Source organism: Bemisia tabaci, chromosome 1 (assembly GCF_918797505.1).
Source record: "Bemisia tabaci chromosome 1, PGI_BMITA_v3".
Lineage (NCBI taxonomy): Eukaryota > Metazoa > Arthropoda > Insecta > Hemiptera > Aleyrodidae > Bemisia > Bemisia tabaci.
This window is the reverse complement of record NC_092793.1, coordinates 85,274,619-85,287,736: the sequence shown is the minus strand read 5'-3', so window position 1 is coordinate 85,287,736 and position 13,118 is coordinate 85,274,619. Positions and strand designations below refer to the sequence as shown.

At 38.4% G+C, this 13,118-nt stretch overlaps 1 protein-coding gene across 9 annotated transcripts in view; it reads right to left on the bottom strand.

The window, feature by feature from the left end:
* LOC109033309 (proteasome adapter and scaffold protein ECM29) overlaps positions 1 to 13,118 on the bottom strand; it is a 480,922-nt gene that overhangs the window by 24,521 nt on the left and 443,283 nt on the right. For 8 of the 9 annotated variants that reach the window (XM_072306334.1, XM_019045879.2, XM_072306335.1 and 5 more), the window contains 2 exons: positions 3,987 to 8,097; positions 2,547 to 3,027 (listed from right to left, as the gene is read on the bottom strand). In XM_072306334.1, the coding sequence (XP_072162435.1) occupies positions 2,547 to 3,027; positions 3,987 to 8,097 (4,592 nt within the window). Of the gene's footprint in view, positions 1 to 2,546; positions 3,028 to 3,986; positions 8,098 to 9,208; positions 9,315 to 13,118 lie in introns of those variants that run through there. The other variant, XM_072306341.1, reaches the window with a different exon arrangement.

The window sequence follows — 13,118 nt, the reverse complement described above, 5'->3', positions numbered from 1 at the left end:
AGTCTTTCTATTCCATTTAACTTGCTTCTGTTTAAAATAATGCTAATTTCATTGACATATTCTTGTTCTTCAGAGTCTGGAGAACACATTGCACTAGTAATTTTTTGTATTCGGCCCATTTTTTCAATGAATATGTTTGCGCTAATGTGCTCATCTCTAAAAGTGAAAAAAAAAAGTTTAGGTAAACTTTTAACTACCCATCCGCCACCATCCGCCAGAAAAATTTGTATAGGCATGTTCGTAGGAGTCCTGAGAATACGATCCCGCATAATTTGGGTGCCACTTTGCGCCACTTAGGCCGTGACATCACTTTTTCTGTTGCATTCCGAGATTGCGCGCGAGCTTTATCTCGAAAATCAAGCGACCAGTGAACTCTCGTAACTGCTAAATGACCCAGGTAGGTATGATTCCTGTTCATCAGAAACTGAAAAACAAGTTTCACCATCAAGACGTGCTCTTTGGCCCGTTTTTCGTATTTTCATTATTTCCTAAACTACATATCTATAGGAGAACTAAAAAAAAAAAATCGGGCATATTTTCACTCGGACATCCCTTTATATTCCTTATAGAAAGCTTTTTTGGGACGTATGCGTAGATAGCTAGCTTGAGGAAACTTTTAGCAAGTAACCCCCCCCCCTTTACTTGCCTGGCCCCTGACTATGATGCCATTTTATCTGTTGGCCTCCGCGATCCCGCGCGACCGGTCACTGGTGAACTCTGATAACTGATGCTTCTTTCAAATACGTACATATTTTTTAATTTTTCACCTATTTCGATGTAAACAAAGTGCAGTTAGTGCGAAACTAATTACACTGCGAGTACGTTTTAACGTTACAAGTCCGGGAAATGTTGTAATTTTTGCGGTTTTTTGCGTTGCTTGTTTTTTAAGTTTGATGCGGTTTGGGAGCGGAAGACGAGGATGAGAGTGATGGGGAACTGAATATGAAGAAGCAGATGACAGATGACTGTTACATGTTTAAATTTTTTTTTCTCTTCTTTTTTTTTCTAGCCATCTAGTGTTTTTCCTACTCTAATAAGTCCCTGTTCCGTCATCTGAATGTAAATATGAATTTAAAGTAAAAGTGATCTTGAATATTTACAAAGAATTCATAAATATATTTCATTTGTTTTCTCACCGATCTTTATGCATAAGAATAATATCTTATGACAAAGTTTCGAAATTAACTTTGCAGTGAAGGGAATGATTTATCTGATGCGGCAGCTCATAACTGGGGAGGTATTTTTGCGTATTTGTGACACTTATTAGTAAGTTTTCATAATTTTATTCATAATTTATCCTCTTCCATCATGAAAAATTAAAAACTCCGTCCTACGAAGTAAAACACAGACGCCTAAACTTTGCACCTGTATAGTTTTCCCGACAAAATGCACAAATATGGGTCTTCAGGTACGTTGTTCACCAAAAATAACATCAAAAATGAATTCTACGCGAAAAATTACATGAGATACGTGGAACATAATCGATCAAATGACCAGGAATATTCGTTATCCTCGTAACATAGGAAGCGCAACGCTCCATGACCGACCTCTCCCATTGACTCGATCCACCGTGCGCCGCATTGCATGAAAATTTTGGAAATGTGGTAAAATATCAACTATAGACCTTTAGGCACAAAATGACACACTTCCTAGAATTTTAAAAGTATTTCCGAAATTTTTACGAATTTTTTAAAAATTTCGGATATGCTTTCAAAATTCTGAAAAGTGTGCCATTTCGTGCCGAAGTATCTTTAGTTGATATTTTACCACATTTCCGAAATTTTCATGCAATACGGCGGCCGAAAGACGGCCCCAACGGAAAAAAGTGGCCTTTTGCCCTCACCAACCCTAAATTTTAGGATCTTTTGTAATTGTCAGTAAAATTAATAATATTTAGTAAAATATGTAGTAAAAGATTTAGTATTAGTGTAGTATTAGTTGATAGATTCAGTATTAGTGGTATTTTAGTGAAGGCCGCATGCGGCCTCTTGCCCCATCGGACCTGCAGCTTTTTACCCCATTTGATGACGTAGATAAACATAACCTCAAAATTCAAAGCCAAGGCCAATAACCCAAAAATGACTGCAGGATATTCAAACCATCCTTATCGTTGTTTGAACTGCAGCTCGTCTAAATTTGTTTATCAACTACAGAACTTGAAATTGACCAAAATAAAACTGGAAAATCGATATTTTTTCCACGAAAAATTAACTCTCCAAATATTTTCGAGGGAACGCGTACGTTCGGTCCGAAACTTCGTCAACACAACAACACCACCACTACCAACACAACTGAGACAGTCCTCGTGGAAACCTAAACAGTCCTCGGAAAAAAACTGGGGTGCAGCCTTCTGCCCCCACCTACCCTATATCAAGGTCAAGAGCTGTGATTGGTCCAAGTCATCGAAAAGCCAATCACTACAAATGACCTTGAAGATTCAATGGCTCGATTTGATCATGTGACATCAGCTTTCAGCTTAAACCATTAAAACACGATTCTGTGGCTAGCACAACAACTGACCTTTTGTAGGAAGTTCAAATACTTACTTTGAGTAGCACTATTCTTTGGCCAAGCTTCGCCCAGTGTTATAAATGCAGCTTCTTTTAAAGCAGTCAGTGAATTTTGTTTCTCGGTCTTTTCTTTGAGGTTGTCACTTTCATCCACTAACGACTCACCCCTCTTAGCATTTACTTCTTGAACAATGTCATAAACAGCTGAAAAGCGATCAACTTCAAGTGATCGTAAGATTACACCTACTGCTGACAATGCTTTAGTTCGATACTTGAGGTTTTCTTTTCGACATTCCTTCAAAACTAAATCAGCAATGAGATTGGGAAGGTTATCATTGACTGGATGCACTTTCGGGTATGAATAACACAATGCTGTGAGAGCTGCAAGTAAATTTTCCTTCCCAGTCCAAGTCCTGCCGGCTAATCCTTCCAGTAAATATTCAATAAGTCGCTTTCGATGATCCAAGCTTAATTGTTCTCCCAGTTTGGAGGCCAGGACTTTCATTCCAGTTGCTGCCTGGTTCAAAAGAGAGAATTTCATAAGTTCATGGTTTTCATTTTGGAAAGAGACAAATAAAAAAAAATCTCTTGTTTCTCTTCGTGAAAAAAAATTTTCGATTTGGTCTCCAAATTTTTAAAGTTAGCTGTGGACAAACTGTATAGATTAATGCAGTTTTTAGCAACAATAAGAACACAAAAAATTGCTTAATGATTTGTTCAGATTATTTTACAAGGATACAACGACCTACATTCCGCAGCCTCCTCCTGTTTTTGCCTATACTTTGGTGTCGGTTTCGAAAATTTCTGAGCAAATCATCAAGCTGATACTACCCACGGCGTATTTTTATGTATGTTGGTAATGTCATGTGGATGACGATAGATCTTTCTAAACAATGAACTTTCGAAACAATGGTCACACTCAGTTGTCGATTATGTAAACTCTAAGCTCACTCTTTCTTACAAATTTAAGGGTGATTGTTTCGGAACTGCACACTCTCTGTGAAAATGGAGCATGCAGCTCCGGGACAATTGTCCTTAAATTTGAAAAAAGTGAGTGAGCTTAGAGTTTATGTAACTGACGACTGAGTGCACCCATTGCAGTAACACCATGATTCTGTTGGTATCCATAACATCTGCAGGAGACGTTTTGTGAATGTGAACTTAATTCCTTGAACTCTATCTTATTCTCTCCTACCCGGGTTCTCTTCGGGCAATTATACATCCATGTTGCAAATAAGGTATAATTTTTTCTCTTCTACCTCCTTTTCATGTGCATTCATGGCTGATTTTCTTAGATTCCACAAATATTTCACCACATAGCAGTGCCAATGTGAACCCAGCTCTATATTGTGAGTAACACTTAAAACAAATCCCTATTAAAATTCAATTTTATTCTAGATGGATATACGTTCCCTTCTAGAAGGAAAGAAAATTTCGCTTTTCGAACGAACTAGTCTAAAAAAAGAACATTCTTACCTGGGCTTTTTCGTTCCATGACGGAGAATCCAACATAGTCTTCAAAAAATTACAAACTGAATCAATATTGCGCAAGATAGCACTTTCACTACTTGGAGCAATATCATGCCATAAATCCTCCCAGACCTTTTTCAAATCTTTATCTTCTGCTTGCATTGCATAGAATGTTAATGGGATCAGGGCATCAGACTGACTTTTAAGTTTGTCAGGACTATGTTTCATCATAATAGCCAGTGCAGATCCGAGAGCACTCCTAATTTTGGTATCTTCCTTTACTACGAAAATTGTGTTCAGTTTCTTGATCAATTTGTCCACACTTGAATCTTTAGATATTCTTACGACATGTCCTACCGCTGCAGCGTACGTATTACGAATGGAAGAGTTACGATCGGTCAGACCATTTAAGAGAGCACTGAGAATTTTGCCACTGTAGGGCTGCAGATCTATGTGGCTAGTAGTGGCTTCTAGTACTACCAGAACAATAAAGTGTGAGGCGGCTATTCTAGTGCTTAAACTAACTGAGACACGGAGTAGTTCGATGATTCTGGGAGCTAATTCCTTCAAGACATCATTGGTAAGATACTGCACACATTTGGAGACTGTTTGTGTGGTATAATGTGATTTGACTAGAGATGCTCTAAAGTCATCAAATTTTTCTTGACTTGAAGCATCTGAACTGAGGCGTGTGCTTGCATATGCACCTGCAAGTTCCAGATCTTCCGTAGCCTCAAGGAGAGCTGGAATTAATGTTACAAGATGTTCTCTTAGAAAATTTCCAGAACTTTTCACTAGCTCGGACACAGTAAGGAGGCTGATTGTTCTAACCTCCGATACTTGGTTACTAATACCTTTGTCCAATATAGGAGTCAAAAGGGCTTTGATCATGGCTTCTCCCGACTTACCATATTTTGAATCACACCGCCGTACACAAATTTGCGATATGATAGTTGCACTTTTTTGAGCTGACTTTCTTGTACTATCATGTACATCATCCATTACACGGAATAGGGAGGACCAGAGTTCAGGAATACTGTCAACGCACGACTCCAAGGCAGAACTCCCTGGTCCCCGCAGAAAATCTGTAAGAGCGCTGCAACATGACTGCCGAACTCGATAATGATTTGACGTAAGATTTTTTATTAGATCTACAAAAATCTCTTTATGATACAATTCAATGGTTTTTGAGGGCTCAGGAACAAGGGACTGCCAAATGGCTGACATTGAAGCTTGCGTACGAGGAGTTGGGTCAAACTGATATCGATATAAACGAGGAATGATTTTTGAAAGATGAGGGGCGAGTTGTTCGCGGGCATTTTCCGCAATAGATGAAAAGCCAAAAGCAGCTCCTTTTTTGGAGTTCCACAAAGCATTGTGATTTGCCATATTGAGGAATGTGTAAATTAGGTCTGGTTGGTTCATATCCGAGGCAAAGGAGCAGATATCTTTATAAGTTGTTAGGTTAGCACCAGTAGGTGCTTTACCCAATGCATCATCTTCAAATAACTTGGTATCAGAGGTCACTTGAATGACGCTTCTCTTTCCTTCAGATAACTGCCTCACTAATAGGTCAACCAACTCAGCACGAACAGCAGCATCCCCATTATCATAAACCAATGCTAAGCCTTTGGAGCCGAGTGTTTGTACCATTTCGTTGTTTTCCGATAAAAATTCTACAAATGAACTCTGTATTTCTTTCAGACGTTCTAGGACTGGTTTTGCGCGAGCACATTCTTTTGTTATTGTGTAGAGCCATATACAAGTTGCTTGACGAGAGTTAGGATGCAAATATGAGACTTTCTCCAGTAATTTGGAGAGAATTTCATCTAGAATGGGATAAAAGTCTTCTGAAGAATGAGAAAATTCTGATTCACTCATGACCCACATATTGCGAGCTAGTTTGTGAGATGAGCCTAGGATGCAACAGACAAGTGTTTCACCCACGGCCAAGTGAATATCAATGTTTTTATGATCTTTTGCTTTAGATAGGAAGGTATCAAAAATTAATTTCACATGGGCACGAGACTGTGCATCCCCAATGCATAGCATCCCTATTGCTTTACAAGCTAGTAACCTAACTTTGGAAACTAATTTTTCGTTGTTGGTGAACTCCATCAATTTTTCAAAAACGTCAAGTTTTCCTGGATTTTCTGAGAGTCGAGTTTTTCCTTCCAGAAGAGGAAGTGGCGTTATTCGACCTAACTGCCCAAATGTGTTACACGCAGCAGACAGTAAAATTGGGTTTGATTGATTTAAAAACTGAAAAGCAGTAAGAATTATTTTTTTCAAGACAACCCAGTCTTGACTGCAACCTACCTGCTTCAAAATTCGCCATTCGATAGCTGTAGCAATAGCTAGCATAGTACCATGTTGCATTTCTAATGCTTTGCTGGCTGGATCTAGAGAGCTTTCACAAATTTTGAATATTCGATCATCGAATTCTGTATCTGTCAGAGAATAACTCGTGAACGGTCCATACAGTAATGCAATATTCTCTCGAATATCTTCTCGGCTGTGTCCAAAAAGGGTCTCCAGCAAATCTAATTTTATGGTGAGTTGAGGCACAATAATTTCTGGAATGGTCCCAACACATTCTACCAAGCAAAACAGGGGTGCGAAGTTTACCTCAGTTTCTAAAGCTCTTTGAAGCAGCTGCACATAATCGCTCAGAATTTTGGGTTGTGAAGTGTGCAGATGTTTTAAGTAGTGTGCAACTTTTGGAGTTTCATTCGAGGGGTGCCGCATATGACAGGAGATACTTTTAATTCCTGCACTGTGCTTGAGACACAGACTTAAATCGGAGAAAATGAGAGACAAATTTGAGACGGGCATTGGAAGTCTGGTGCCCGGCTTATTGAAGTCAATGGGAGACCTGGATTCCAGTTCTCGGAGGACGGTTTCAGTCATATTACAAAATGAGGGTAGATCTTCAAGTTTCATTTCTGACTCGATGTTATGATCATAGCCATACAAATGCTTCTTTGCCTCTTCAGAAAGATCGGGATGACTTTTGCCTGCAATGAGGAGGAGAATAAATCTAGCTGAAGCGTTGGATGTAGGGAAAACATTGACCAGGTAGTGAATCACTGCAAAGCCACTCAAAACACTTGCATCGCATTGCGTCGCCAGGAAGGTTAGCAACTCATCAAGCATGGCCTCATTTATTTTGTTATCTCTGAATGCAGAGGACATACTTATTAAGGCTTCTTTAATGGCCACTTTAGTATCATGATTCTCAACTTCTGAGAGGGCATTGAAAAAATTAAAGACAATTTTGATATTATCTCTGACTAAAAAAGGTACTTTCTTTACTAAAAGACCAGCAGAGGTATAGGCTTGTTGCCGCAAGGTATCAGAGTAATCACTCTTTGGATCAAGTATTTTTAGGAATGCTGAATTTAACAAAACAATCGCAACTTTCTCCAACTCCTCCGTTCTGACTTCACTGATCATTAAATGCGTAAACTGGAAACCGAGAGACATTAGTTTCATGTCCTTGTTTTCTGTCGTACCGAGCTGCAAAGCCAGAAAAGCAATCTGAATACATGCAGGCCAAATAATAGCACCTTGCCGGATTTTAATTAAGATTTCGAGGATTTTCACTTTTACAGCGGGAGACAAAGAATTTTTTTGCTTCGATTTTTCAATCTGAACAGAATTATCGGAGCCAGTGAACAAAGCATAGAGAGGTAGAGTAGTTTCTTGACCGAATTTTTTTATACTTTTTAACAAAACTGCCAGGAGATTTTCGCCTTTTTGACAAACGGATGTTCTTGGATCTTTAGAAGCAATAACAGCATGAGTTAAAAGTTTTTCATACTCAAAAATCTGACTTGATAAAAGCTCAATTATTGTGATTTTAAGCTTCTCTAAATCAGTTTTATCTGTTCTGTAAGATGGGTCTGATAACTCGGATATGACTCTATTGTGAGAGTATTCACTCATGCCGGGGGGTATGGAGTCATATTTTACAATGGGAAGTAAGAGGATGTCCAGGGTGTAGTCTAAAAGAACCTTTGTTAGTTTCGGTTTTCCATCGAAAATGTCATTCCTCCTTTTCATGAAAACACTTACTTTTATGTTGACAAGAGACTCAAGGAAAAGCATGATAATGCTGCAACAAAAACAAAATAAATAAATAAGTAAATCTGAAATTTGTTGAGTGGAAATATTTCTTTTTGTTTAGAAACTCGTTAAAGTCTCGTATTTTCGCGAAAAATCGTGTTTTTCTATCACTCCGCGGCTGTTTTGACACCGAGCGCATCGTCCAACTAAAACGAGCTTTTAATATGTTATTAAGGAGGCTTCAGGACACATTTTAACCCCGGTTTGGTTTTAGTTAGAGGATGCGGTCATAGTTAAAAAAAACTTTTTCAAAAATCGGCTTTTAAGGAACATCCGCAAAAATCTTAGGAAAACACGTCTATCGAAGTGTATACACCTACGTATATTATCGAGGGCAGTTTTCAAGCCCTGTTAGACTCTTACAAGGAGATTTCCTTCAATTTTGACCAAAAAAATTGAATTTTTCATACAAACAGCTGTGAAAATAACGGATTTTGAAGTAGTGGAGGCATATTTTCACTAAACGCATAACATCAACTTAAGTCTGGAAATTTGTGTGGGTTTTCCAAGTTGACTCAATGTATTTTACAGAAATAATCATGATTTAATCCATAGGCCACTGGATGCGTGTTAAACGGTTGCCTCAACATAGGTTTGCAGGCGTATTTTAGCGAAAAATCGTGTTTTTCTATCTCTCCGCGGCTGTTTTGACACCGAGCGCATCGTCTAACTAAAACGAGCTTTTAATATGTTATCCGTGGAATGTCAGGGGATCCTGAAATCTAAGAAAACTTGTCATCCCAACTTGTTTCTTGCGTTGAAAATTTCTTCGCGCTGTCATTTTAAGTATTCAAAAATTGTTTAGCCTTTTGACCCTTATGCCTACCATCATATTTAAACATTTTGGTTTTCGATTTCGGAGAATATCTGGCAACGCCGTGTTGTTATTGTTCTCGTTAAGAGCAAAGCATTAGAAGAACATAAAGCACTTTCATCATATTCAAAGATTCAGTTTGTCGAAACGTTATACGAATTTTCCTCAGAATTTGAAGTGACTTCTTTGAAATGCTCACCAGAGAAATCACACGTGGCTTGCTTGGAGGAAACGAAATGTTCGTTGAAGTGTATTTGCCTTGATCGGCTTGGTGGAAGTTACTTACCGCACAGTTTCTGGGTCTGAATTCCGCTCAAAATTAGTCCTTATGAACTAATAAGATCTCCCATACTGCTGTAGTCTAACAAATTGTCGAAAATGGGCGCAGGTTGCTGTGGATGTAGGAATTAAATTGTCAAGTTAAGATCCTCTAAATTTCTGTTTTTTGACCTTCTTCGATTTTTGTGTGAGGGGGAGTTTTGAATTTATTAATTCTGCTGTGAAAAAGGAGGGGTATCGATAAGGACCTTTTTTGCCCCCCCCCCCCCCCCCCGAATCTGGAAATTTATGCGGGTTTTCCAAGTTGACTCAATGTATTTTACGGAAATAATCATGATTTAGTCCATAGGCCACCGGATACGTGTTAAACGGTTGCCTAAACATAGGTCTGCAGGCGTATTTTCGCGAAAAATCGTGTTTTTCTATCACTCCGCGGCTGTTTTGACACCGAGCGCATCGTCCAACTAAAACGAGCTTTTAATATGTTATTAAGGAGGCTTCAGGACACATTTTAACCCCGGTTTGGTTTTAGTTAGAGGATGCGCTCATAGTTAAAAAAAACTTTTTCAGAAATCGGCTTTGAAGGAACATCCGCAAAAATCTTAGGAAAACACGTCTATCGAAGTGTATACGCGCTACGTATATTATCGAGGGCACTGAGGGCAGTTATCAAGCCCTGTTAGACTCTTACAAGGAGATTTCCTTCAATTTTGTCCAAAAAAAATTGAATCTTCCATAAAAACAGCTGTGAAAATAACGGATTTTGAAGTAGTGAATCCGTTCCTTACGGAATCCGTTTTTTGAACTACAATCTTTCCACAAAAGATCAGTTTAATAGGATGTCAAAATTTTGAAAAAAATCGAATTCGAAAAGGCCTTAGGTATAATCTTTTTCCGTAAGTTGATGTTATGCGTTTAGTGATAATGTGCCTCCACTACTTCAAAATCTGTTATTTTCACAGCTGTTTTTATGGAAGATTCAATTTTTTTTTTGGACAAAATTGAAGGAAATCTCCTTGTAAGAGTCTAACAGGGCTTGATAACTGCCCTCAGTGCCCTCGATAATATACGTAGCGTGTATACACTTCAATAGACGTGTTTTCCTAAGATTTTTGCGGATGTTTCTTCAAAGTCGATTTTTGAAAAAGTTTTTTTTAACTATGAGCGCATCCTCTAACTAAAACCAAACCGGGGTTAAAATGTGTCCTAAAGCCTCTTTAATAACATATTAAAAGCTCGTTTTAGTTAGACATGCGCTCGGTGTCAAAACAGCCGCGGAGTGATAGAAAAACACGATTTTTCGCGAAAATACGCCTGCAAACCTATATTTAGGCAACCGTTTAACACGTATCCAGTGGCCTATGGATTAAATCATGATTATTTCTGTAAAATACATTGAGTCAACTTGGAAAACCCGCATAAATTTCCAGACTTAAGTTGATGTTATGCGTTTAGTGAAAATATGCCTTCACTACTTCAAAATCCGTTATTTTCACAGCTGTTTGTGTGGAAAATTCAATTTTTTTTGGTCAAAATTGAAGGAAATCTCCTTGTAAGAGTCTAACAGGGCTTGATAACTGCCCTCAGTGCCCTCGATAATATACGTAGCGTGTATACACTTCGATAGACGTGTTTTCCTAAGATTTTTGCGGATGTTCCTTAAAAGCCGATTTTTGAAAAAGTTGAGCGCATCCTCTAGCTAAAACCAAACCGACGATGCGTTCGGTGTCAAAGCAGCCGCGGAGTGATAGAAAAACACGATTTTTCGCGAAAATACGCCTGCAGACCTATGTTCAGGCAACCGTTTAACACGTATCCGGTGGCCTATGGACTAAATCATGATTATTTCCTTAAAATACATTGAGTCAACTTGGAAACCCCGCATAAATTTCCAGATTCTAGGGGGGGGGGGGGCAAAAAAGGCCCTTATCAATACCCCTCCTTTTAAAAAATTCCTCCCACAACACTGAAAGAAGTGTAAGTTTTACGAATGGCCGTTATTCATTCTAGGGTGTACGAACGTTGATATGAGTGCCCCAGTTCCGATTTATGTCATCATCAGTGCCCAGAAAGTAAGAATGAAAACTTCAAACGCGTTTTTCTCACAACGCGTTTTTTCGGTATGTGCCCTTTTTCTGGAAAGCTTCTCAATTTTCTTAAGTATGCTTTTTCTTTTCCAGGCACTCCTTGACCCTCAAAATGGCCGCCGCGCAGGGGCGTCATAGCGCGCTTCCTCACCGTACGGAACGCGTAGGCACGGCTCCAGACCGCGCTACCGCGCCGTCGAACATCTCAACCTTCGCATCCCATCACCCTCCATACATGCCTGGAATTTACATGATATGCAATTATTATGTACTCTTACCTTGTTTGCTATGCAAAATTCTGTTTTCAGTCAGCAAACTTTGATGCTCGAGCAATAGTCTGTGGGCGAGGTACAACCAGACAGGAAAGAAACGTATTTTGATGACAATTTGATCCTAATTATCGCCCTACATATTTGTGAACGGTCGATTGACGGATTTCAAATAGATCGTAAATTTAAAAAGAATACGTCTACCTCAGAACTTGTCGGACTTAGAATCTAAGAAACAATTCCCAGAAAAAATTTGGCTGAATCAAATTATCATGTGAAAACATAGTCCGAAATTTAGACATGGACACGGGAAACACTTTTGCAATATGCAATTAGTATGTACTCTTACCTTGTTTGCTATGCAAAATTCTGTTTCCAGTCAGTAAACTTTGATGCTCGAGCAATAGTCTGTGGGCGAGGTACAACCAGACAGGAAAGAAACGTATTTTGATGACAATTTGATCCTAATTATCGCCCTACATATTTGTGAACGGTCGATTGACGGATTTCAAATAGATCGTAAATTTAAAAAGAATATGTCTACCTCAGAACTTGTCGGACTTAGAATCTAAGAAACAATTCCCAGAAAAAATTTGGCTGAATCAAATTATCACGTGAAAACATAGTCCGAAATTTAGACATGGACACGGGGAACACTTGTGCAATATGCAATTAGTATGTACTCTTACCTTGTTTGCTATGCAAAATTCTGTTTAAAGTCAGTAAACTTTGATGCTCGAGCAATAGTCTGTGGGCGAGGTACAACCAGAAAGGAAAGAAACGTACTTTGATGACAATTTGATCCTAATTTTTGCCCTACATATTTGCGTGGTAGTTTTTTTTTAATCATTCGTAGGTCGATTCATGGTTATTAAAAAGAACAAAAATCAAGGGCGTAGGAGGAGGAGGGAAGATAAAAAAGGAAGGAAAAAGCGGTCGGTTGAGGAATGCGGGTACACTTTATTTAAAAATTACAATTTTAATAGCGGTTAAATAATAAAATGAAAATGAAATTAATAAAATTTGCAAGAATTTTTTTCTTAGTAAATTAAAACGAAGTTAGTCCAATGAGTCATTTTGTTTCTTAGCGTTAGATAGACTTAAGAGAATTTTGTTACCAGACTCAGAGATGGAGTTGAACGTTGAGCCTTTATCCTTAAATGACCCGCGAAATTTTGAATGTCTTCTTTTTTTTTTCTATTAAATTGCAGAGTGCCATCTTGCCCTCTCCAAAAATTGCCGCGTTAGTATCACATCCAGAAAATGCATGTAAAAATAGTATGTGATCTTTTAGTTTCGGGTCGGTATTTAGACTTTTAAAAGAGAAAATTTTCGTTTCAACGTTTTGTCTACCAGGTTTTGGAAGAAATATTTCCGTATTTACTGGAGACAACGCAGTTACAATTACAAATAAATCGATGTCTTCTCCAGCAATCACACAATTTTTGGTTGACTCCAAAGACAAGTTCAAGGCCGTTTGAACAATCAGTGGGTCTGCATTTCCATCTGGAATAAGATTTTCAAGACCGATGTTCCTGAATATTTTTTTGGTAGCATTTCT